Source organism: Lampris incognitus, chromosome 18 (genome assembly GCF_029633865.1).
Source record: "Lampris incognitus isolate fLamInc1 chromosome 18, fLamInc1.hap2, whole genome shotgun sequence".
In the NCBI taxonomy this organism is placed as follows: Eukaryota; Metazoa; Chordata; class Actinopteri; order Lampriformes; family Lampridae; genus Lampris; species Lampris incognitus.
Genome location: NC_079228.1, coordinates 26,525,209 through 26,550,008, shown reverse-complemented (window position 1 = coordinate 26,550,008; position 24,800 = coordinate 26,525,209). Strand labels below are relative to the sequence as shown.

The 24,800-nt window shown below is 42.3% G+C and overlaps 2 protein-coding genes across 2 annotated transcripts; both read right to left on the bottom strand.

Moving 5' to 3' along the window:
• Positions 1-421: 421 nt before the first annotated feature.
• eya3 (EYA transcriptional coactivator and phosphatase 3) lies at positions 422-11,999 on the bottom strand. The gene is made up of 19 exons (XM_056298920.1): positions 11,946-11,999; positions 9,610-9,714; positions 8,580-8,629; positions 8,211-8,305; positions 8,039-8,119; positions 7,871-7,940; positions 7,494-7,603; positions 6,172-6,309; positions 5,868-5,953; positions 5,566-5,737; positions 5,172-5,323; positions 4,668-4,751; positions 4,466-4,555; positions 3,640-3,698; positions 3,137-3,297; positions 2,297-2,411; positions 1,732-1,853; positions 1,539-1,639; positions 422-600 (listed from the first exon to the last, which is right to left on the bottom strand). The coding sequence occupies exons 2-19, from the start codon at positions 9,664-9,666 to the stop codon at positions 520-522; spliced, it is 1,824 nt and encodes a 607-aa protein (XP_056154895.1). The 5' UTR covers positions 9,667-9,714; positions 11,946-11,999; the 3' UTR covers positions 422-519.
• A 396-nt stretch (positions 12,000-12,395) lies between these two features.
• Positions 12,396-19,034, bottom strand: si:ch211-195b13.1 (STKc_SGK domain-containing protein). Its single transcript, XM_056298921.1, has 13 exons — positions 18,848-19,034; positions 18,216-18,291; positions 17,219-17,297; positions 17,086-17,126; positions 16,909-16,966; positions 16,718-16,801; positions 16,182-16,313; positions 15,964-16,076; positions 15,690-15,813; positions 15,062-15,157; positions 14,796-14,951; positions 14,595-14,684; positions 12,396-14,478 (listed from the first exon to the last, which is right to left on the bottom strand). The coding sequence occupies exons 1-13, from the start codon at positions 18,915-18,917 to the stop codon at positions 14,311-14,313; spliced, it is 1,287 nt and encodes a 428-aa protein (XP_056154896.1). The 5' UTR covers positions 18,918-19,034; the 3' UTR covers positions 12,396-14,310.
• Positions 19,035-24,800: the final 5,766 nt, after the last annotated feature.

Below are 24,800 nucleotides of genomic sequence, written 5' to 3'. Positions count from 1 at the left end.
GTGACGTTATGTTTACTTTAACAAGTTATGACAGGACACCAAAATAATATGGCGAGAGTGCCAAATGACATTGGTCAATCCCTTTGGTTTGATTCTACCCAGGTATTGAGAGAGGGACAATGTCAGCCAGAAAAAAAGAGAAGGAGACCAAGAGAAAGAGAACAATTGTGGATGTCTTCCCCTGTGTCCCAGTCAGTGCCAGTTTCAGCCGAGATAAGGTTAGCTGCCATAGAGGAGGGAGTGCTGGGGTGCAAGGAGCCTCGATTCACATCCTGTACATCTAGTCTGCTTCACACACTCACCGCCCACCCAAAGGTCCTCCTCAGTACATTACCATCACACAAGGAGTAGCGGAGGGCAGGTAGGTTTGCCTGTAATCTATGAGTGCATATACTGTTGGGAATTGTGGAGGGATCTCGTGATGCGGTGTTGCTCCACAATCCAGCAGAGAGAAAACTTTTTCCCTTTTTTTTGTTTTTTTGTTTTTCTTTTGTGTAACACCGAATGCCACCATCATCTCTACAAGAAGTCCAGTTCCAGGGCTTGGTGCAGGGATACTAGGTCTCCATGAGTGGAGATTCGCCAGAAAGGCATGTTGTGCTATGTAAAGACACAAATAGAGTCAGCACTCAAAATTGTTCACTGTGACTATAAGTACAAATGCACAAAAATCTAATTGACGTTCTTTTTCTAAATAACACAGAAGTCAGTTTATACAGTTTGCATGAGCAATGGGAAAAAGACGTTCACATTCCAGTTTAAATACAGCAAAGAAGTCTGAATAATGAAGATAATGCTAAACACGTCTTCTGCAGCATAACCTGAATGCTTCCAGGATTTTTGTTGTAGCCATACCAAGTTCAACAAAATATTTAGAATGAGGACAGTTCCAGGCTTGTGCTGAAAATGCTGAGCCCTCTTTTTCATTTCACTTGTTTTACTATAGATGATAACTTCACAAATGTGAAAACACAAGCATCATCCGTCTAGCTGTTGTTGCTTGTTGGATTGCGACAAGTTGTGGAAAATGTGTCAGGTGTTTTCACATCTAAACTGCCTTTAAATGCCCACAGTGATAGCATAAATATTATTTCTCTGGCTAAGACAATGCAGTCCAAAATATCATATTCAATTGATTACTATGAATATAATATCAGTTAGCATGTTAACAGTATGCGACTGTTAGTTCATGCTTTTTTGCAGTCTGTACATAAAAGATACAAATCAGTCCCCAATATTCCAACATGAGGACCTAGATATGTTAATATTCTTAAGTGAGTAGATACGCCTCTGTGGATGCTGCAAAATGCTTTCATTTTTTTCTTTTAAGCATTGTGTTAATGTCCTTTAATCTTTTTGTTGAATATTTCACCAATACAGTCATGCGATAACCTCACTGGCTGTCAATCAACTCAGATTAAAACTGGAAGTATACATTTGGCAATTTACCCCCCAAACTAATACAGTGTAATAGACAAGGAAGAGCAAAAATATATTGCACTGGGTATTATGGAACTTTGAAGTGGTGCCCAATTTACCTGCTTTGCTGCGAATTCCTCATCGCGGCCATCTCCTATCACCACATAGGTCACTTTCTTCCCAAAGCGTGAGATGATCCTCTCAAAGCAGCTCTCTTTTCCTGTGTAAGAAAGAACCCAGGGGAACTTAGACTTGAACTTTAATTGTAGACCATTCACTCAATACTGTAACATTTATATTCTCAAAATGTACCTATCTTGGTGGCACTATAGATATTCTCAATGGGAAAGACTTCACCCAGGCCATAGAGTAGCACTTTTGCCAGAGCTGGAACCAGCTGAGTCGTGGTGACCAGGACATTCATACACTTGCCCCTGTCAGTACGCAAATGAAAACACGAGAAGTTTGAATAAACCCAGAACAGCCTTCTGGCTTCCATTTGAGTTTATGCTTCCCTGAATCATAAAGATTTAACCTGTGTCTTTAACTTGTATAATTCCAGAAGTGTAATCCATCCCAACTCCATGTTTGATAAAGTGTAGAGTTCTTTATATCTGTAATCATGTTTGGCATTTCCTTAACTGGCTACCTTGGGCATTGGTTTAGCAAGTTTTTGTTCTGTTTCAAATTAGTTTGTTGTTAGGCATTAAAAAGGTTCTCTAGAGTTTACACAGTAGATAGAAAGAAGGAAGAATGTGTAAATTAAATTAAGCAGGCACTAGACTATTTGACTTGTCCAACTACAGAAAATGCTCTTAAGAAGAGTAACTTGTCAATAAAACAAATATTTGAACAAACAACCCTCCTGTGTGCAAACCTGGACTGGATGAGCAGCAGGGACTTGAGTGCTGTGCTAAGCCAGGCATCTGTAACATTCTCTATCTCAGACTGTAGTCGCAAAAGCAGTTCCCTTTTCATTGGACTTAACAGGCCTTGAGGAAAAATGAGAAGAGGGGAACAATATTAAAGCCACTTTATTATTTTGTCATTGTACCTTACAACGAATTATATTCTTACAATGAAATTTGTTCTCTGCATTTAACCCATCCTATTGTACAGCTGCCCACTGCGGGCAGCTGCAGCGCCCAGGAACCAACTCCAGTTCTTTTTTCCATTGCCTTGGTCAGGGGCAAAGGCAGGAGTATTAACCCTAACATGCATGTCTTTTTGATGGTGGGAGGAAACTGGAGCATCCGGAGGAAACCCACACAGACACGGGGAGAACATGCAAACTCCACACAGAAAGGACCTGGGACGGCCTGGAGTTCAAACCCAGGACCTTCTTGCTATGAGGCAACAGTGCTAACCACTGGGCCATCGTGCCACCCCAATTACATTAATATCATTAGCCAGCAGATGGGGCAAGAGGGCAACCTTGACAAGACCAATGCAATAGACTTGGTCAAGTTTTGGGCATAACAAGAAGTCATCGACTGTAATGGCGGTTTACCAAGACAGAGATATTGACAACGGCATCACTGTCATTTGCCTTGCAGGAAAACATATAAGGATTTAAGTCACTGTTTGACTGACACTCCCAGTGTAAACTCAACTGTTGTTAACGTTTCGATATTTCACATGGTTAAAATAGCCCCAAGAGTGCCCTTATAAAAACGAGAAAAAAGAGCCTCAAATGTTTTGCATAACACAATCTCACCTCCAACATTCCCTTTATAACCATTGTATATATCTTTTAGCCGGCGGTAGCGAAAGGCCAATTTACGCATCCATTCCACACCACCCTGGACTCCTGTGGTGGTCCCCGCAGCGCCTCCGCTGCTGGGTCCATTAAAGCCATCCGCCAAGAAATTGTAGTTACTAAAAAGAAGAGACATGACAAGTGTTTGATGATGACTGGTTTGGATTAGAAGAGGGCAAAGAAAAAGTAATATTTTAGACATGAATTTGATTTGTTTTCGCAAGGACTATTTTTATGATATATCTACTACTACTTTTGGCGTTCGTTTTTATGAGACATATACATAACACATTTGTTATCACTTTAGAAGACAGTGGCACTCTGTATTGAAAACACTGACTTCTTTAAATAACCATTAAGTGAGCAATCAAAAGCTTGTGATTGTTGTCACTGTAGTATGGTGATGTCCATAGTGAAATGTCCCTAGTATAATATATTGTGGCTAATAACTTGAGACACACCTCAGGTCTTGTCCATTGTCATCAGATGCCACATCTTCAACATGGACTTGATCACACTCCTTGAAAAGAAGGGAAAAAAAAAAGCCAGGTCTGATTCATCCAGTTCAACAATTTAAATCTTTGATACATTTATAAACATTAAGCTGTACAAAGAACACCCTTGGCCTTTGACTCTAGGCTGATTTAGAATGGAGCATGGATTACACCAGGAGAGGGAAACTGAAATAAGCCTAGTGCAGGTAAGCCTGATTAGCTTATAAACTTTTAAAAAAAATATAATTCTCCCCTTTTCATCTAAGGACAGAATGTTGTATTGCTGTAAAGCCCACTGAGGCAAATAAGTAATTTGTGATAATGGGCTATAGAAATAAAACTGACTTGACTTGACAACCTGGCAAGTTCAGCGCCCTGCTCTATTAAGTTCCCACTATTGCACAGCCCCTACGGCAGCTGGGGAAGGCACAGAATTCTACTTGCATCCTCTGATACAAATACAGCAAGCTAACTGCTTCTTTTCAGCAGCAGATTTCTCCAGAGGAACTTCAGGACTCAAGCTATTTCCCCCAGAACCACCTGCAGCTGTACAGGCACCCCACCACCTGTAGGAGTCACAAATTGCAATACGAGGGGGCAACATCAAGTTTATAAACCTATCCAGCCATGGGTATTTCACCCATTGTTGCAGTTTCTGATCTAAAACAGTAACCTGGTTGGTAGAGGCATAGCCGTTTTAATTGTGGGATACACAAACCAGTATGGTACTTACACAAAGTTCTTTTTTCTAACCTGGATAAACCTGTCCAAAATAAGACATGTCTCACTGTACCTCCAGGTCATTGAAGAACAAGTGGGTGTCCGCAAGCTCAAAGATCAACTCTTCCATCTGCAAACCCAAGTTCAGTACAGTGGCTGGATCCTGAGAAGATACAAAAACATCCCCACCTTCTATATCAAATAAATTTACTACATTTGGTAATTTCGTTTTAAGAGATGTAGGTTGTGTAATAATTTTCATGACAGATACAAACCTTGCCAAACTTTTGAGCAAAGGAGCCAGTAAGCAGTGAGTGGAATATAATGATGGTCTCATCCAGATCCCATAGAAAGATGCGCTTAAAAGGGCAGGCAAGAATCAAAAATATTTTTTTAAAAACCCCAGTTGTCTTATGCATAATCATACATAAAGGTCAATCAATTTACACCACATTAACTTGGATGGACACAACGATTTTGACAGAAGATTTTGCTTATTGCAAACAAAACTATGACAATGTTTATTTTTGGATAACGTTTCAAAACTGAGCTGTTGAAAATTGTTATTTATATGTTACATTCAATTAATCCTTGTATCGATAGCTTTGTAATTCAATTGGAAAATGACCAAGAATGAATCCAGCCTGGTTAAAATATTTTTTTCGGTAGCTAGGGCACCTCTTTTGTCGTTGTATTTGCTGTCATGATCAAAGCAGCAATGGGACTGACACCTTGTCAGTGAGTGCGAGTTAAAAGTAACTAATAAGTGGCAAGGTTACCTCCAGGTCACTGTCAGTAGGCGGGCTGCTATCTGACTTTTTGGCCTTTCCCTTGGATTTTCCCACGGAGTATCTGGGGCCAGCCTCATCATGCTCTCTGGCTCCAGTGGGGAGGGCCACACCTGTGGGTAGGTTCTCCTGAGGATTTGCATCTAGGGGAGTCATGTTTGGCATTATTTCTACCATGTCTCAAATTTGTGCTTTGATTAATGTGACAACAAGCCTTGATACTGGTGCAGTGCTGTACAGCAGTACAATACAGCAGTGACTAAAAATAAAAATGGATGGAGATGAAAATCATTCATGAACAAGGAGAGCGCTTGAAAAACATTATATACTAATGACATTAAAATAAAATAAATGCAATGTCAAGTGTCAAAAACACCTATGGTACCTGGCAGCACAGCTGAAGCAGTGTTCTCAGACTTGATGCCTGGATACCCGGTCACACCCACACTGGCACCATGGCCGTCGCTATTGGGCAGCCCGGTGGGCACATAGCTAGGAAGCGGCGCATAGTACTGAGAGAACTGACTCTGCCCCAGAGAATTATAATTGTTGAATTCCTGAATGAATAGAAAAAAAACATTGATCATCCTGAGATTATGTGAGGATTACAACAGAGTCAAAGAAGGCTTTGTTGTGTGGCCTGAATTCTGTGAGAAATACCTTCGTGTCCCTTCTAGCACTCTTTACCTGGGTAGCCACAGTGGCTGAAGCAGTGGTGGCAGCCATAGCTGAAGAGATGTTAGTGTACACACTGGATGTTGTGAAACTTGAGCCTGGTGGGCAAAACCACATACTTTAAAGCAAAATGACAAAACACAATATTTTCACATAAAAAGTGATTCTTGGATGGCATTGGATGGCAAGTTATTAGCAAAAGAAACAACAGAAAAATACTGCTGCCAATCCAGTAGCCCCTTTTACTTTTTTTGTGTCAGTCACATGTCTGGGAAGAGCGTTATAGCTAAATTATGTGAGACAGGGTGAAGCTTGCCTTGACTGGGGTATGAGTAGAGCAGCTGGCCTGGCTGGGTTGAGGTATATGTGGTGCTGAAGCTGAGAAACCCAGGCTGACCAACAGAGGGTGCCTCAGGCAGCCCTGTCTCTGTTTTTATGCCTGGCCACATAGCACCTGAAGATACAGAGAGCAATAGAGGCAGAAAAAGAGAAGAAGAGGGGGAGAAAATAAGGCTGTAGGTATACGATCGGTATACCCTAGACGATCCGTATACCCCGGAAGTCGGAAGTTGTTATGAAGCAATTCTATTGGTCAGTTGGTTAAAGGGTCCTCCCAGCCTACTTTGAACGGTTGTTACCTGTGATTAAACTGTCACGTTGGCAGCAAAGTAGTAGTAGTAATAGCCAACAGCATATTAATAGTATAATACTAATAATAACAATAATAATAATCATTTAATGCTGTTAATAACCTGAAGACACAATAGGACTGAGATTAAACAACAGGAACACTCATAATTTATACGTTTATTACCACTGTTAGCTGACAATAGCACACGTAAACTAACTACCTAGCTTACGTTAGTAACCTATAGGGTTTTACAATACATCAACAACAACCATATTGTTTCACAAATATGAAATAATATGGTTGTTGGTGTTGTATTGTAAACATATTGTTTCACAAATATAAAACAATATGTTGTTTCATATTTGTGCATAATGTTCTGGCCAGAATGTACTCCACGACATGAGCGGTAAAATGCACCGATGTTGACTGTAAGTCATGTTGGCAAAAGTAAATCTGGGACAACATGGAATAAACGACATAGCGATAACGAAGTTAGCAATAGTTCGCTGCTGATCAAATGCTAGCTTACTTATGCTAACTAGTATTAGTAGCTGGATGTTTACTTGTTAAAATTAACATCTTACTTGACAATGTCAAAAAAAAAATCGACAAAAGTCAGTTGGGAATTTAGCCGATTTACTATTATAATTTAACAGAATTAAAAAAAAACTACAATCATTTTAAAATCAGGCAATGACACTGGTAGTCAAATACAACAAGGAACTGATATTAACCAATCATTATAACACTTCCGGGGTATATGGATCATCTAGGGTATACCAATCGTCTACCTACAGAGGCAATGCAGGTGGAAAGTTAAGGAAGAGAAGCTACTTTGTGTGTGAGCAGGGATTAAATGCAACTGATTACCTGGTGCCGAAGCATGTTGTGGGACACTAAAGCATAGTAAGAGGTGCAATGGTGGGTTTTTAGTGAGCAGACCATGTTAAACTGGGCTATTAGAGAGGAAAAGTGTGTGTGGAAGAGTGATGACGGGGAACACAAACCAAAGGGTGGAAGGCCGTAGGTCTGGCCTGTCTGGGGGAAGGTTGAGTACACAGTGGACTGGGGCAGAGGAGGGAAGGCCACCTGGCTGGTATAGGATGTCACCGCTGGGCTGAGAGAGAGAAATAAAGTGGTCAGATTGCTTGCATATATAGTCTGTATGGGATATAACTTAGATGTAACTTAAAGTCCATGAATCTTATTGTACAAAGCTACAACAAATTATTAACTTTATTCACAGAACTAAATGCAGCAACAGCTCTGATGGGAATAGTTAGACAGGTGGTCCTGTGTAACTGAATGGTTAAGGCATGACATCAACATGTGGTCAAACCACTGTAAGACACTTTAGACAAAAATGTAAGAAATGGACGCTTACTTGCTTCCTTGGTATATCTGTGAGGTATAGTCAGAGCCAGCTGTTGTATCTGGCTCTTTGCAGGTCACAACTACAATCAAAGTACAACAAAATATAATTTTGAGGATCATGAAGAGCTGTGAGATTTTCAAAATTTAGTTGAAAACACAGACAGTTGATGAAGCATACCAGAGTGTGTATATGAGTTCATGGAGTCACCACACGTCTGAGGCGCTGCACTTCTCTCTGGGTCAGACTGCTCTTGGTCCCCTACAATCAGGGGCAAAATGGCCATCAATGTTCTGCACCAACATTCATGGGATATGTCAACCTTTTCCACAAACACACACACACAATTTACCTTCATCAAGTGGGGCACTAGACAGAACGGGGTAGGAGCTTTCATGCTCGCCAGGGCCTAGAAGTGCAGATGGGCTCTCATCTTCCCCCAAATTACTGGAAAACCCAAATGAGAATCCATTATGATTATGTAACTTCTGTTACCAGCCAACAGTTATCGAAACTAATACGCTAACACTTTAGAGAATGACTTGCTGTAAAATAGGAACATTGCAGCAAGCAAACAAATATGAAAACAAGCCACTGGGGGAAAAAAAAGTCAGTCTCCTTATTCTGTAGTTTGAGATTGAAATTGCCACTTGAGTTTGCAAGTGGCAATTTTAAAAGATCTGAGGGATCAGAAATAGGCCTACAGTCACTGAACACTGACCCTGGCTCTTTCTGCGGTCCACCATCGAGCTCAAGCCTTGCCTTCTTTGTCTGCAAGAGGGAAAAAAAAGAAATTCACAGAATCAGTCTTCAGCATAATGGTACTATGTTTCTGTGTGTGTGTGTGTGTGTGTGTGTGTGTGTGTGTGTGTGTGTGTGTGTGTGTGTGTGTGTGTGTGTGTGTGCGAGAGAGAGAGAAGGCCACAGTAGGATAATATTGTGCAAATGATTCTTTTTTGACTTTAGGGGTGATTTGACAAGCAGAAAAAGAACATTATCATATATGCTTTGCAAAACCTATGTCAGCACAGTGCTTTTATATTCTAATATGTGTCTCTCTCAGGCTTGTGCCTGGTGAAGATGCAGCTGGAAAGAGTTAAATAGCAGATATTTGGTTGGGTGTGAATGTTCTGCTTTTATATACACTTACCCTCTTTTTATTACATTTTTTCTAATCAAACTACTTAATCTACTTTCACCTAATCTTGTACACGAGTAACTTTTCCTTACTATGTGCTTGAGAGTGCTGTGTGATCTTGCAGAAAAAACATTTCATTGCTAGCAGCTACTACTACTGCACTGTACTATTATTGTGTATTGAACAAATAAACTTTGATTTTTATGTTTACTTCCATTCTCATAGAATTAACTGCCTACCCTTCTCCATAAGCTTTGAAGTTCTGTGTTGCATCAATAAGAGCTATATTTGTGCATGTGATTCAATTTTGACCCAGCTATTGAAAATCTGTGCAGCGATATTTAATATTGTCAGGATCTATTTTCAACCTCTTGACTTCAGCAACAAGCTGAATACTATCACTTCGGGGAATATAAATTTGTCCAAAACTGTAAATCAAACAAGAGTTGAAATTCAAGTACACAAAAGTTCTGGGGCCAGTTAATATTTCTCATAACACAGCTTGATACAACAGTGAGCATAAATGGTCTACAGTCTTCAAAAGTCAATCGCAAACACTATGATGTAATTTTCCCCCCCAACCCCAAATTGGCATCTTAGTATGTGGACTCACCGGCAGCTCAGGCAGCTCCCTTGAGTTGTCCATCTCCGCAGCAGAGCGACCGGACATGTCCGCACTTTGAGCCTACTCTCTGTACCTGGAAATGCTGTCTGGAGCCTGCTTCACACACCCACAAGCAGACAAATACATATGCATGGTATAAGTGGACAGGAGCACTGCCTTATGTAGTTTTTCCATGGCCTGCTATTCCCCTCCTCTTGTCCCCTGAACACTTATCGATGCACCCCTCCCCTTCTCCTATCACAGAGGTGATCAGTGAAGAGGTGCAGATAGTTCCACAGTGCAGGAAGTGGGGAAACCTGGTCTAATCTCCTGCACGAGAGGTGCAGGTGAGGCATGTGTGAAACTAACACTGCCCAACGTCCCCCACCACTCCTCTTGTGGCTACAGTTGGATTAAGGAAGCGTGCCTTCTTACATGTGACCTAACCTACATTCAGTGAAATATACTCTCCTAGAGCATTAGGTGCTCAGGTGCAAGCTGTCATATCAATAGGTGCCCTGAGGGGATAAGATCTAACCTCGTTTTGACCACTGTTAGCCCCACTGGCCTTTCAGCCACTAGTGGATAGAAAGAACATTTATATAACTGGCATAATGTAGAGAGAAAGAAAAAATAGGTCAGATGGCAAATTCAAAAGCATCCCAATATGTCAGGCACTTGTTAATGGTTCACGTTCCGCATCAACACGGTGCCACTTTGATTGACTGGGATGAATGAGATGCTTTCATTATGAAAGCGTGTAACAATTTATGCAAGATATCTGTAAATTAGCCCAAAAGAAATGTCTCATTAGGAGGAAAATTAGGGCATCTTTTTAATTACCTTACATACTATACATTTTAGATTAACACATTTTAATCCTTTCCCCCCATTTACAGACCTCTAGTTCTAGTAAACATGATAAACGACAGTTGTTGAAAATAGTAACTGCAAAGATCTATGAATAAGGTTATTCAGCCTAGTATGGCTTAACCTCAGGCACTGTATCTGTCTTCTGCTGGCCTTAGACAAAAAAGTTAAGAACTCTCACTGGTAACCTGGTTGATGAGTGTCATCAGCTGATGCTGGACTTGCTTTCATTGTTCCAACATCAAAATAACACTTGGTTTGAATCACAAGACTTGGGGAGCAACCTAGACTTGTGCAAATCAGCAAAGCTGTAGCCAATTACCTGAACAGAACCGAGATAAGTGCTTTTCCCACCCCCTACATACAATTTACCGACGGGGGTATTGCATTTTACTATGTTTGGAATAAATTCTGATCAATTTTTCATGAATAAAACTGACTAAGGCAGGTGACCAGTGTGTTAAAGCGACACTAGATTCCTAAGAATGATTTGTTGTTTGATCACAAACATACTGTTGCAAAGGTTACTACAGCTGACAAAAACAAAACTTGTAGCTTATTGCATAGGTTATGAATGTTCTTTGGAGAGACGAAAGACTAATTTTTATCTGTGGCATCTTTGAGACGGTTGCAAACCTAATACACTTGGTGATTTAAGACTGACATGCTAGATGATAATTACTGACTTTTAAATTCACATATGGTTTTGACATTTAGAAGTGCTCAGTTTAGTTTGATGTGTTTCAGCTGTCAGTCCCCTATATTCGCAAGTTATCAGCATCGTTTAGGAAGCGCAACCTGCTAACTTGATGCTAAAGTTAACATGGACTATCTGACCTATACAGCTCGTCTACACACGTTAGCCAGCCAGCTGCTCGCTGAAACCAGCAAATAACCAACCCCATCCAAGGTCGGTTTTCTCTTAAGGTCTACTACGAGACTTTCATTTTCGTGAAAATAAGTGTTAACACAAATCTAAATGATAAAGATTATTTGATAATTCTCCTAAAGCCAACACAGTTAGACCCAGGTTCTTGGCTGAAGCTGGACCGATCTGCCTGTGGCTATCAAGAATCAATTTGAAGGGGCCATCAGACCAGCAATTAGACACCGCCATACTCGTTCCCTGAAAAGGTACGCTAACCCAGCTAGCAAACACAACTATTCATACCTACTGCGTTTACAAGCGTAAATAGCGTTAAATCGTAGTGTCCCGACTGCAGTGATTAGCTGTGTCATAACTAGCGTTAAACACAGTATACATATATTCTAACCAATTCGTCTACCGCGTTAGCCCAACTACCCAGCTACCACTAGCTGGCCCCGACTCTAAAGTTCTGCTCCAGAGAATAGTCGGGGACTGGGGTAATGAAATTGAGATGTGTGGAAGCATTTCATTTTCAGTGTGTTATTGAAAGTTAAAGAAAATAATTGCATAACTAGTACGCAACACCTGTTGAAATGATCGAGCTTACCATTGATGAAAGAAACGCGTTTCGCTTTTATTCTAAACGCCTTCAATTGAATCCACACTGTCAAGCTTTGTCTGTTGTTAGGGAACACTATTTGGCAGGAAGTTTTTAGGCTCACCAACTGCGCAAGCGCACAATGACGAATCCACGGCGCGATGGGGGGCGACAGGTGTTGGAGCACTTTTGGACAGGTGTCGGAAAACGCTTCAACCAAGTGCAGTTTTATTTCAACAGATGACACCCCTGTTAATTCTTAGGGCTTTGTTTTTTATTTAGTTTCCCCGAAAAAAAGATAAAGCTTGTAGAAGTAATTATTTACACTCTATATCCGTTTAGCTTTAACCATGAACGTTATTATTAAACCTGTTTTAAAATTCATTATACTAAATCACAATCATGGATGATAAAAACACAAAATAATTTCTTGAATTTATTTACCATCTCTGAAACAGATTACAATTTGATATTTTGTTTATTCCATTTAAAGACATTTTCATCTTTATACATTATTATAACATACGTTATGGCATGTGAATAAATATAAATGGAATATATATATATATATATATATATAAACATAAGTAAAGCTTCCAAATGTGGAAGAAAATAGTCTAAAACGTGCCTCATTTATGTACTCGGCAGGCTTGAAAATATACTCATAATATGCCTCTACTTGACATGGGGCAAACCTAAACATCATCAGTCTCTAATGTGTTTTCTTTAGTTGTTGACTGAAAATCCCCTCAGAATAATTTATTCAGTGTTACAGTAGATCATAAATTACAATTTACACCTAGTTGAAAAGCATTCAGATGACTATTGTTCACCCCAAGACAACATGATATTGCACCTTCAAGAACCATATTGGCTGAAACACTTTTACAGGAGGTGCATGTTAAATAAATGCCTGCTCAACCTGGTGGTTCCTTGTCAAGTTACCGATACACACTTTTGCTTTGTCAAAAATAGGGACCATATAGTTAACAGGGAAAAGATATGTACAAATTCATGGACCAGGCCGCCTTGGACAGGCACAAGACATTCTCAGCTCTTTTTCTATTGTCTACAATTTCGGTATCTGTACATGACGCTTACTATAAAACAAGTACAACAGATTCTAGTTAGTTCTCTGACATGTCTGCCATAAAACAGAAATCACTGTCGGTTTAAAGAAGTAAAAGCAATCATTATATTATGTGCTATCGTTACTGCAGGTCCATTATTGCTGGTTGAACCGTCTGTTGTGTTGTCTCCATTTTAAGAAGTTTTTCAGTAAGTCTGCAAACGGCAGATATGTGTAGGTCAACACAGTCATTGGTAGCAAACAAGAAGGAATTGAAAGAGAAAGAAAAGACATTCACTTACAGGGTCAACAGGTGCATGAATAATATGAGACATATAGAGCACTACATATCTAGGACTTGGAGTGAAAAGATGTCATTAGAGCATGGAAACACACTTGGTTTTAAAATAAAATATAATAACTCATTTTCTTTACAGTAGAAATTCATATTGCAGTTTGTGGGGAAAATTTGGTCATGTTCAAGTTTAATGAGAAGTATAATTGTTTGGTCCAAGTGTAGCTAGTCCTCTAGCCTAAATCTTAATTAACTGAAAAAAAGAATATCGATTTTTTCCCAAAAATAAGCTGTAATTTAGAGTTGAAAAGATATGCAGCTTGCTAAAAGTTACAGTAGCAATTGATACTTGAGCAGGTTATTTTTTTTTACTTACTTAACCCTTGTGGAAACAAGTTTAATTAAGCATATAAACGAAGAAAAAAAAACAAACAGCAAATGCATCTGTGATCTCTGAGAAGTAAAATCTTCAACAAATGCAGACACACCATGATGGCATTGCTTACTAGGACTAGAGTCCGAGACAGAAGTCCAATGAAAAAGTGACAGACCAATGTGTTAATACAGCTGGCTCTTGCCAAGCTTTGTTGATATGGTCAAAACTGCCATTAGAACTGCAGGCACTTCTCTTCATGTTACTTTTCTAATGAGTTATGAGACCCATAACCGTTACAAAACAATGTCCATGGAGCATGAAAGTGCATCCCCATTTCCAAGCTTGGCACATTCTTTCGGGGGGGGGGGGGGGGGGGATTGAGGTGGAAGAGTTGGCGCAGGAAAGTCAAAAGTCCCAAACCCCACAACCTTCATGTTCCCTCAAGCTCAGTCTGTATTCAGGTCTGTGATGTCAGTGACTAGAAGTCCTTTTAGGAGACCATGTAATGTCCCACAAATGGGTGGCTCCTTTGAGGTCCTCACATTGCGCTGACGCTGCATCTCTCTGGCTCCACAGCATTTTCTTCATTTCTCCTGCGTTCTGTGGATGCGAGGAGGACAAGAGATGGAGGGATTCACATGAAGGAGTGGCCGGTGGGGGGCCCATATGAGAAACCTGGAAAGGCTCCAGCTGCCTCCTTGATGCTACTGGTCACAGTCAGGGCCTCTGTATTGCAAAGGGAGGAGCTCACAGGCAGGTGGGTGAACTCGGGGTCAAAGTGTCGTAGGTCTGTGGGGCCACTCTGTGAAAATCCAAAGAGGAAGGAATATTTAGCATAGTTTTGTAAATTATGTTGTGAAATGCAAAAGAGCTAACCAGGCACTTATACGCTGATCCATGCTGTATGTGCAAACGCACCACTGAGGGGACAAATGGAGGTATGATCTTCCTGGCCATCAGGTCATCCCAGTTGATGGGGGAGAAAAAGGAATGGTGCTTGAGCTCCAGCTACAGGAAAACAGAAGTACTCCATCAGCAGACCAATATAAAACATGCCTCTTACATCTTTGGGAGCTTTCTGTGCAATTTTAATGTGTGGGTTTTGCTGTTTCCACTTACAAAATCATCTTTCACCCCCAGCCTCTTGGTATGGTCCTTCTGCAGGAGCCCTTCCAGTAGTTCCCGGCCTGAGTTTGACACGTTAGGCTTGAGCACAGGAGACTTGTGAAGAATGTTGTTGTACATCTCGGCTGTATTGCGGCTGTAGAAAGGAGGCTACAGGGGAAGAGAAACGGCAATATATAAGTTTGCTTTGCCGTCAGCAGTTTCATACAACCACGGGGCAATGGCTTCAATCAAGTCACTAGAGCAGCTGATTTACTCACCAGTCCATAGAGCATTTCATAGAGCACAGATCCCAAACACCACCAGTCAACAGTGCGGTCATACGCCTGCTTCTGCAGAACCTCAGGGGCCAGGTACTATGGTTGTAAGAAAATATTGATACACTTGAGTATCATGTTACTATCGTTTAACAATATGGTATTGATTTTCAAAAACACTGCATCGATTCTTGAGGTTACGCACAAAGAGACATGGCAGTGGCGCTATTTAATCGTGTTGTTTATATCTTTGACCACTAGATGGCAGATGCAGTATTGTAACAGGGATGCACAGAATCACAACAACAGCAGTCCTACGGCTGATAACTGTTTTTATGCGTACTAACCTGTCTATGACATTTTCTGAAATGTGGACAGCATATTTTAATATGTCTTAGGATTAGTAGTATCATAATATATCACAATATATTGGATTGTGACACTTGTACCTTGATATGAATTTTATTGTCAAATTCTTGCCAATACAACATTACCAGATATGGTGAGGGATATGAGGAGGAGAAAATGGCCCCAAATACAGCCTTTGATTATAATTTATCATCATCTGACTTTAGGTGTTTGTACAGTTTCAGTGTCATTCTGAAGTTTTGGTAGGAGATGTGGTTTGTACCTCAGGGGTCCCGCAAAAAGTTGTTGTGGTCCCATTGGGTTCCAGGCCCTCTTTGCAGAGGCCGAAGTCTGTCAGAACAATGTGGCCCTGTGAGTCCAGAAGTATGTTCTCTGGCTTGAGGTCCCTGAAAAACATAAGGAGAGAGGGTTACCGTAATGTATCTAAAACAAACGAGTCATACATGATTTTCCTCTTCAGTTCCTTATTCAGGCTTATTGAACGTGTCCGTTTTTGCAAATGTCCACTAGAGGATGCCATAGGTTAGTTCACGTACCTGTAAACGATATGCAGAGAATGGAGGTAGCCAAGTGCACTGGCAATTTCAGCAGCATAGAACCTCGCTCTTGGCTCCAGGAAGATCCTCTCCCTCTGGAGATGGTAGAAGAGCTGAGGAAAACAGACGGTATATTTTTTTAGCATCCCTGTAAAATGTTTTGTGCTAATCTCGCCTGATTCAGTTCTGTAATTAGGGTAACGGGGGCGATGACTTACCTCTCCACCATTCACATAGTCAAGAACAAAGTAGAGTTTGTCAGTAGTCTGGAAGGAGTAATGAAGCCCCACCAGGAATGGATGTTTGATATTCTTCATCAGCACACTTCGTTCAGCCATGATATGCTTTTGCTGGAGGAAAAGTGATGGACATAAGTGTGTGTTCATGTGTGTGCAGTGACTGTAAAACCTATTCATGTCATAGACCCCCTAAGACACAATTATAGGTCACTGACAACTGATTTTGATAAAACTTTGTCAAGGAGACCCCCCTCATATATGAAGTTATCTCATTGATTTAATATTCAGTTATCTAAATATCACACTGTACAATAGAAGATAAGAAAAATTGTCAAATGCATTTTCTTAGTTATTTCTAGGGAGTTAAGTTGTAGGGAAAATAAACTGTTCCCTATATTGTTGGGCACACCTGTAACCCTGGGTTGTGTGGAGCTCCCTTTGAGAAGTGGTGCTATACAACAGATGTGAGGCAGACTGAAAACAATGTTTGTGGGTGATGCTAACATAGCGCTTACCTCTTTCTTCTTCAAGATGATCTTCTTCTGCAGGACTTTGACGGCATAGTACTTGGTGGTCTCCTTGTGCCTGGCCAGCAGAACCTGCAACCAAGCAGATTCAATAATGCATAAGTATATATATGGATGGATATATATATAAGTAGCCTATGAGAGCACATGAGAAATACTTTGTACATCATTTTGCTCACCTTGCCAAAGCTGCCTTTGCCAATGACTTTGAGATAGTCAAAATCGGAAGGTTTAATCCTGATGAAGAAGAAAATAGGTTACAGTGATGAAGGTGAGAGGGCTTATTTGTGTGGGGAGAAAAAAAAGGGATGTTATCAGTATTCAGAATAGATACGTGGGAAGGAGATGTTACTTACTGAGTGTCCTCTGCCAGTGAGCTCCTTGAGTTTAGGCACATCTGTAAATTATACAAAGCAAAATGTTAAATAAATCATCAGTAGTGGATTGAAAACATACATCAGCCTCAAGAGAGGGGAAATTTCTGCTCACCGGACTGTCACTGAGTTGCTCATCTTCCACCTCCTCGTTCTGATTCTCATCAACTTTCAAGAAGTTGTTAACTTCAGTGCTAGAGAAGACAGAGACAACGATTCAGACATGCAAAGTCAGAAGCAAATAATACACTGATCATTCATTAATAAGTATTACATAGGCCTGAATGACTCAGTATGAATGGACTATAAGAACCGGATGATGTATCATGGCAAACTATGTTTGGCATGCAAATTGGGTCAAGGGGAAATGCAAAGACTGTAGATTTGCTCGTTTAGTATCGACAACATGGGCCGATGTGTTGTGGAATAAACTGGCCCTCTCAGTTGTCTGCAGACAGATGGTACTACCCGGGACAAGCTGAGTGGCGTGGTTATAACTAGCCTGTCTGAGAGCTTGCTTAAGCAGGTGACCCACAACACTAATATAATCTTTAATGAGCATCTGGATAGGCCAGACGTGCTAGTTGGAGAATCGTCCATTTTACCGGACGCAGACCTGGAAGGCCACCAGTTCATTAACCTGCATAATGGGCCAGGCTACAGGTATCCCGCAATAATTGAATTACACCGGTTTATCTTCGTCTAGGGGACAGAGGGGATTTGCAGAGGAAAGGTGATTAGGATGCTGGAGAGGTTGTGGCGGGAACGCGTTCGTCATGAAAGAGCTATTCTTATATGGGTCTTTTTCCTCTCTCTCCTGCTTGGACCCAGATTACTTCTCTCACAGAATGTACAGCCAAACCCACATGCCTGATTGGATTGAAAACTGTACTGACCGCGTTAATAGTCCAAAATAAACCCTAGCGGTCAGAAAACCAGGATGAGTTGACGCATGCGCCAATGGCCAGTTTAAAGGAGCACATTTGGGCATCCCATTTAAATCTTTGTTATGATTATTTTCCCCCCCAGTATGAAGTGGTAAAGATCTGTTTTGGTTGTTTTTTTTTTAAATGGGGTCATGTTTGTCCGCCGTAGTAAGACAGGCTACTCACTGTTGGCAGATATGCGGGGTTGACACCAGCCTCTGAATGAAATCGTTCAGTCCCATTTTTCTCTCCTTAATGAAAGCTGCAAACGGAGAAAGATGTTCATTTACGTCAATGGTGAGCATAACCTAGATACCACAGCGTCACGCACGGCTCTTCATTCAGTGCAGTGCGGATGAAAGTCACCGGGCAAGACTAAGTCTGTCGTTAGACAAAGACAAACAATAAGCATTTGTAGCGGTTTCTCTAATCCGCTATTTGCAAGTTTTTAGTACCAAATAACCCGCTGGCTAGATTTGCGGGTTGTGCATACTCCTTATGCTGCAGGCTTATATGTTACGCAACCACCACTGGCGACTAACCAGTGATGAACAACAGAACATTTTTTGTTTTTCTGCATTTTATGATGATGCAAACCAGCATGTATAGAAGGCCACAACCACGTTAAATTGTGGATGAATGAATCGAAAGACATTTTTCTTCGTATTCGAGATCTGATGAAGGAAACGCACCTGCAAATCGCGATGCATTATAATTAAGTCTGTAATCGTGAGCACCTGTCTTAGAGATCGACGTGCACCGATAAGCGCCGTAATTCGGCGCTATCGCTGGAAACCACGTCTGATGCGATAACTCACCGGTGAGAACCGAAACGATCCCTCTCATCTTGCAGTAAGTCAGGTCGCATCCAGCCTCGGTGACGGCCATGTTTAGCGAAACAAACTAAATGCGCTTTGAACGAGGAAAAAAAAACAAAAACACAAAATCTCTTAAGGAAAAAGTCAAATCCCTGATGAGGAGGCTGCTGATGAACCGTTCCGGAAACTAGCAGGTTCTGCTCTGAGCGCTGCCGTCTCCCCGCGACAGATGTTATATAGTGCACACGTGGTACCGGGGGAGAAAACACTGACATCACTGGTGTCGCCAAGGCAACCAACCGGGGACGTGACGTCACGGGATTCCGTTGCACCCTATCCCGCCTGCAGGAGGCGGGGGATGACGAGCGGCTCACCGCATTAAAGGCGGGGGTGGTAGACTGAGCACCCCCCCACCCCCAAACGCGCGCTCTCTCTCTCTCGCTCTCTCTCTCTCTCTCACACACACACACACCTCCACGCCCCTTTCTTTCTCCCAATGGAAAGATACAACCGACTGCAACGTCTTAGTACAGATAAGAGAAACTCATTTATACAGCTAAAACCACGGGAGTCGAGTTGATGACCATTCTCAATTCTGCCACAGCAACAGTCCCAAAATGGGTCATGTTTGTTGAATGTACTGAATTTACTGGCCTACTCGGAAGACAAATTAGTCACAGACTATTGCTTTGGCTTTTTTTTTGTGAGTGATGGGGACACAAGCTGTGCCTACAGCTGTAATGTAAAAATGCACTATGCAAAAGTGCATTGTGCTTTCATGTGGAAAAAAAGTACAGCGCACTGTTTCCTAGCTGTTTAATTAATGCCTTTTAGGGATGTTCCATCTTTGCTCTCTTAAGATGCATGATGTAAGGTGCGTTGTGGCTCTGTCTGCATGCTTGGCTTAGAAGGCCTCAGGTGGAGGGTGGTGAAGGTTATGGAAGTAGCTTGGCACGGTGAAACTATATAAGCTCAGCGAAATTATATATGACATCATGCTCTTTTAAACCCACACAATTATCGGTCCAGGTTTGACAGATGTGGTCCACTGACCCGCTAAGTTATATAAACGTGTCATAATGCTGCTATCTCTACAGCCTCGTATAATCTAATGAGAACGACAAGGCAGTCTCCTGACAGCTAGAGTCATGTTACAAATTAAGAAACTCCTCATCATCTGTGCTGCCATTTCGTGAGGACCACGTCTCAGTCCTTACCATGCTTTCAGTTCCTTTAAACGGCAACACCTCAACACAGAACAGTACAAGGGAAACCCCTCAGTTTTGCCCCATCTTGGCATGTGACAGTCATGGTTCTTGTGTTGACAAAGAGGAAGCAACACTCTCTGCTGTTGATGGCCAAAATTAGAGGAAGCTAGTTTTGGGGGGGGGGGCAGCGGCAGGCCACCTCAACATACGGCAAGCTACCTGAGCATACAGTCCTGGCCCAGATCGCTTTACACACAGACCAGATCCGATTGCAGGACACTGACACCTCTTACATGCAGGCTTTGTGAGAGAGACTATTTCTTGACCCTTTGTGCTTGTATGTGTGACCTTTCTCTAAGTCATTGCTGCGTATTATTTAAGTTTCTTTTATTAATCCTCTTGGGGAAATTCAGTTACTGCAAATGAATCCATCCTAGCTGGGATCTGTGCAGCGAGGAGCAGTGGGCTGCTGCCTTCATGTTGCACCCGGGTACGAACTCCAGGTCTTTTCCCACTGCCTTGCTTAGGGGCACAGACAGGAGTATAAACCCTAACATGCATGTTTCTTTTGATGGTGGGGGAAACTGGAGCACCTGGAGGAAACTCACCGCAGACATGGGAGAACATGCAAAACTCCACACAGAGGATGACCCCCAAGGTTGGACTACCCCAGGGCTTGAACCCAGGACCTTCTTGCTGTGAGGTGACAGCGCTAACCACTGGGCCACTGGGCCACCCATTTAGTACGAGTACGTACGCCTCAGTCATTACCTTCTTGTTGAACTACAACCTAAATAGCGTCCTATTATCTCATCCCCTGCCTCTACCCATGAGCATGTGTGTACACACACACACACACACACACACACACACACAAGGCCCTACCCTAAATTTATTGTGTGATTCCACTCTTTCTCATGGCATCTTGTCTCTATGTTGCTGGTTTGTCTTAACAGTGATGATTTTCAGAAACTTTTCTTCTAGACACTTGCCATACATAAAAAGTGATATAATTACCACTTCCTGACTGACACCATGTGCAACCCAACAAGGTTGAACTTAACTCCGATAATCCCCTGGTGAAGATAGTGTAACTTCTTGTTTCCCTCCTGTCTGTGTTTTGCATAGTTTGTTTCGATCACGACGGTGCATCGCGTGATAGTTTATTCAGCACAACGAAAAACTTGTTTGCTTTAGCGGCACTTCCGCTTTGGAGTGTTTGCAATGCCTTTCTGAGTAATCAAACTATATTTGACCCTGACCGTCTGTTAGGAGATAATGTCACTATTTCGTTACCTGGAATCCGCCCTGCTACTTAACTACTATATATACTAAAAAGCAAAACAAACAGAGGGTAATATGAGAAAAATGGAGTCTTGTGACACGGGGAGGGAAATTCCTACTCTCATGAGACATGTACGACTGATCAGGGTCTCTGTTTTTGGGATGGAACCGTCATTTGCCGTCGTTTGGTGCCACGGTGGCCCAGTGGTTAGCGCTTTCACCTCACAGCAAGAAGGTCCTGGGTTCGAACCCCCGGGGTTGTCCAACCTTGGGGGACACCCCGGGTCGTCCTCTGTGTGGAGTTTGCATGTTCTCCCCGTGTCTGCGGTGGGTTTTCTCAAGATGCTCCGGTTTCCCCCACCATCAAAAAGACATGCATGCTAGGGTTAATACTCCTGTCTGTGCCCCTGACCGAGGCATGGCAAGGCGAACTGCACGGCGGCTGCCCGCTGCTCCTAGCTACACAGCTAGGATGGGTTAAATGCAGAGCATAATTTACCCACGGGGATTAATAAAGTGTATCGAATCAAATCAGATTTTATGCCCATGTTCTTGTTTTTAGTTTCTACGATAGGTGTCTTCTGTTGTGACGGACGTCTTCTCTCTTTTAAATGATGCAAGTGTGTCAGTGTAACCACATTTTAGATTAAGCAATTGGATTAAGCGCCTCTGTGAAGGCTGCCCTGCTTTCCATTGTCCTGCACGGTGGCTCATTTGAGGCCGAGCCATCATTTGGGGGAGGCAGCACTTCTTCAGCTGGTGAGGAGATCTTATGTGAGTCACAAAGAAGAGCCTACCAGCAAAGCCAATGACACCCCCCCCCACAACACACACACACACACGCTCTTAACAGGGTGCCATCTAGCATAACTCCCCAACTTCAACTGTGTTAGCGCTGTGTCTTGCCTTGGCTAAAAGAAGGGCTCAATCTGCTTGGTTGGCTATGGGGAGCGAGACGCTGGTATTTTCGTATTGGAAGCAATGTGTCGCCAAGTCAGGGTTACATAACGGCCTCAGTGCTCCAGTAGAGTGAGTAGGAGGTACCATAAGGTGGACAAATGTGTCACGAAGGCAAGCGGGTCCAGGGTAAAGTAAAATGCCAGTGTGGGAGGGTGAAGGGGGGGGAACTTTGGCGACGGTGATTGAGAATCTCCTAACAAAATGACCTCTGAATATGTGTGTGTGTGTGTGTGTGTGTATGTGTGTGTGTGTGTGGTTTCTGATAAATACACCACGTTTGTTAGTTCGCCGTTCTTTAAGCATTTAATGCAGGCTACCCTGGGTGCAGACGCTTGCCCTGGATTCTTGCTCACGGGACTAGTCACGTCACATTCCCGTATTTCAGTAAATGCCTTTGTAATGGTTTTCAGGCGTAACGTTAACCTGCATACCCGCCCATTGTGTCCAACCAGGAAACATAATCCAACCCTCAGTTCTTTACCTATGTCATTGTTCTTGCTGTGGCCTACTTTCTCGTGTGTCCTTGTTTTTGTGACCCTTGTCTGCCTTGTACTAAAGGTTTTATTTTGGGGAGAAAGTGCTGAGCACTAATAGCAGCCGTAAAGGCCATGAAATTTACTCCCACAGAGTCCCGCTAGATTCATCGAGCCTTGACCTTTCTGTAGCCCCGCATAGTAAATCTCAAGTAGTTAATCGATCGATTTTCCTTTGCGATTGCTCCTCTCTCTAGCTGTGTCTAGCTGCGTCGGTCCGGTTCACACTTTTGGCACTGCACATTACTCATAAAGGGGTTCGATTTGCAGAGACGGAGCTGTAGGTGGTGTCGGTCCAACAGTAGTTACTTAGCCCTGGGCCCCCGTGAGTGGGAGCCGATTTGGCTCACCAAAACCATCACAACAGAGAGAGAGAATTACACACTCCAGAGTTCCCAGGCAGAAGATGATCATGTTTTCATACCTACATGGGAATTAGACGGCGGCTGATAAATGCATTTCATGAGATGATTCTGTTAATGTGATGAATGTGACTCACACATGCTGCTGCCAAATCTTTCCCACATTACCAATATAGTACTATCCTCTAACTGGACCGAGCCATCCTTCACAGAAATGCTAAGGTGTTATTACTTGTAGTAATGTAACTTGAACTACTGATGCCATCATGGATGTGCCTTGGTGGACAGAGCATTATCTTTTGAAGCTCACATTAACAATGTTACTCGGTCTGCATACTTCCACCTATGCAGTATTAATCGTCTTCGCCCGTCACTTACACCTAAAAGCACAGCCAATGCTCATTCACACCCTGGTTACATCCTGTATTGACTACTGTAATTCCATCCTCTTTGGTCTTCCCCTCAAGTGTCTTCATACACTTCACTTGGTCCAGAATTCAGCTGCCTGTATCATTACCAGAACTGCTTCCATAGATCATATCATGGCTGTTCTTCAGCAGCTCCATTGGCTCCCTGTTAAATACTGTATTGACTTCAAGATCCTGCTCCTCACCTTTAAGGCCCTTAATAACCCAGCTCCTTCATATCTTTCTGAACTCCTTCATATCCACACGCCCTCCTGCACTCTCAGAGCCTGTTCTGCTCTCCAACTCACTACACCATCGGTCCCCTTGACTACCATGGGGTCTAGAGACTTTGCTCATTCTGCCCCCCACCTATGGAACTCTGTCCCACAAGACATTCACAACATTGAATCTCTGTCAACCTTCAAATCCCATCTCAAACCACACCTTTTCAAACTGGCATATTCAGTCTGCTCCACACTTCATTGAGTTTTGTGCAGATGATGATTTTATACTTATCCGTTGCGTTAACTTTTTATTGTCTACCCTGTTTTGTTTTGATTTTATGCTGTCTGGTACAGTGCTGCTTGTTTTTTACTGTGTTCTGTAAGGTGTCCTTGAGTGCTCTGAAAGGCGCCCACAGATAAAATGTATTATTATTATTATTATTGGTGTGAACGCCCAATCAACATCCTGAGTGGCTTTTCTTTCAGATGCTGCTCCGGTGACTATATAGAAAGAAGGCCTTTCATGCCTCACTGGGCTCGCTGGCATCACTGAAGCGATGATGGTTCAGCGAGTGTCTCAGTAGAAGCTGCAGATTAGAGGTTGAAACGGCTCTTCTCACGACTGACTGCGGCGTCCGTGTTGACAAGCATCGCCGAGTCAATGGCCAGCGTGTCGCGTCTCTACTTATTTTGTTGCGATGCTCAAATGCCTCTGCTGTGTCTCGATGCACGGGGCGGATCGGGAAAACCTTGAAATATGCATAAGGCCCCATGCACGCTGGAAAACCGATTTACACTCTCACGCTATAGAGACCATGTCTACTGAAAGCAACAAAAGCTCTCTGTAGAGACACTACTGGGAACCTGGTAGAACTCTCCATCATGGAGCCTTCTCCCCCCACGAAATAATCCAAATAACGACCCAGTCAGAATATAAATGCCTCATGTAGCAACCTCGATCAGAATAAACTGACA

Coding starts and splice junctions, on each gene's coding strand:
- si:ch211-195b13.1 (XM_056298921.1), bottom strand. CDS start 18,917: ATGGCCGTCACCGAGGCTGGATGCGACCTGACTTACTGCAAGATGAGA. Junction 14,685..14,795: donor TGGGGGTGAAAGATGATTTT/GTAAGTGGAAAC, acceptor GTTTTCCTGTAG/CTGGAGCTCAAGCACCATTC. Junction 14,479..14,594: donor CTCCATTTGTCCCCTCAGTG/GTGCGTTTGCAC, acceptor GGATTTTCACAG/AGTGGCCCCACAGACCTACG.
- eya3 (XM_056298920.1), bottom strand. CDS start 9,666: ATGTCCGGTCGCTCTGCTGCGGAGATGGACAACTCAAGGGAGCTGCCT. Junction 5,954..6,171: donor CTACTCATACCCCAGTCAAG/GCAAGCTTCACC, acceptor TTTGCCCACCAG/GCTCAAGTTTCACAACATCC. Junction 601..1,538: donor AGGAATTCGCAGCAAAGCAG/GTAAATTGGGCA, acceptor GTCTTTACATAG/CACAACATGCCTTTCTGGCG.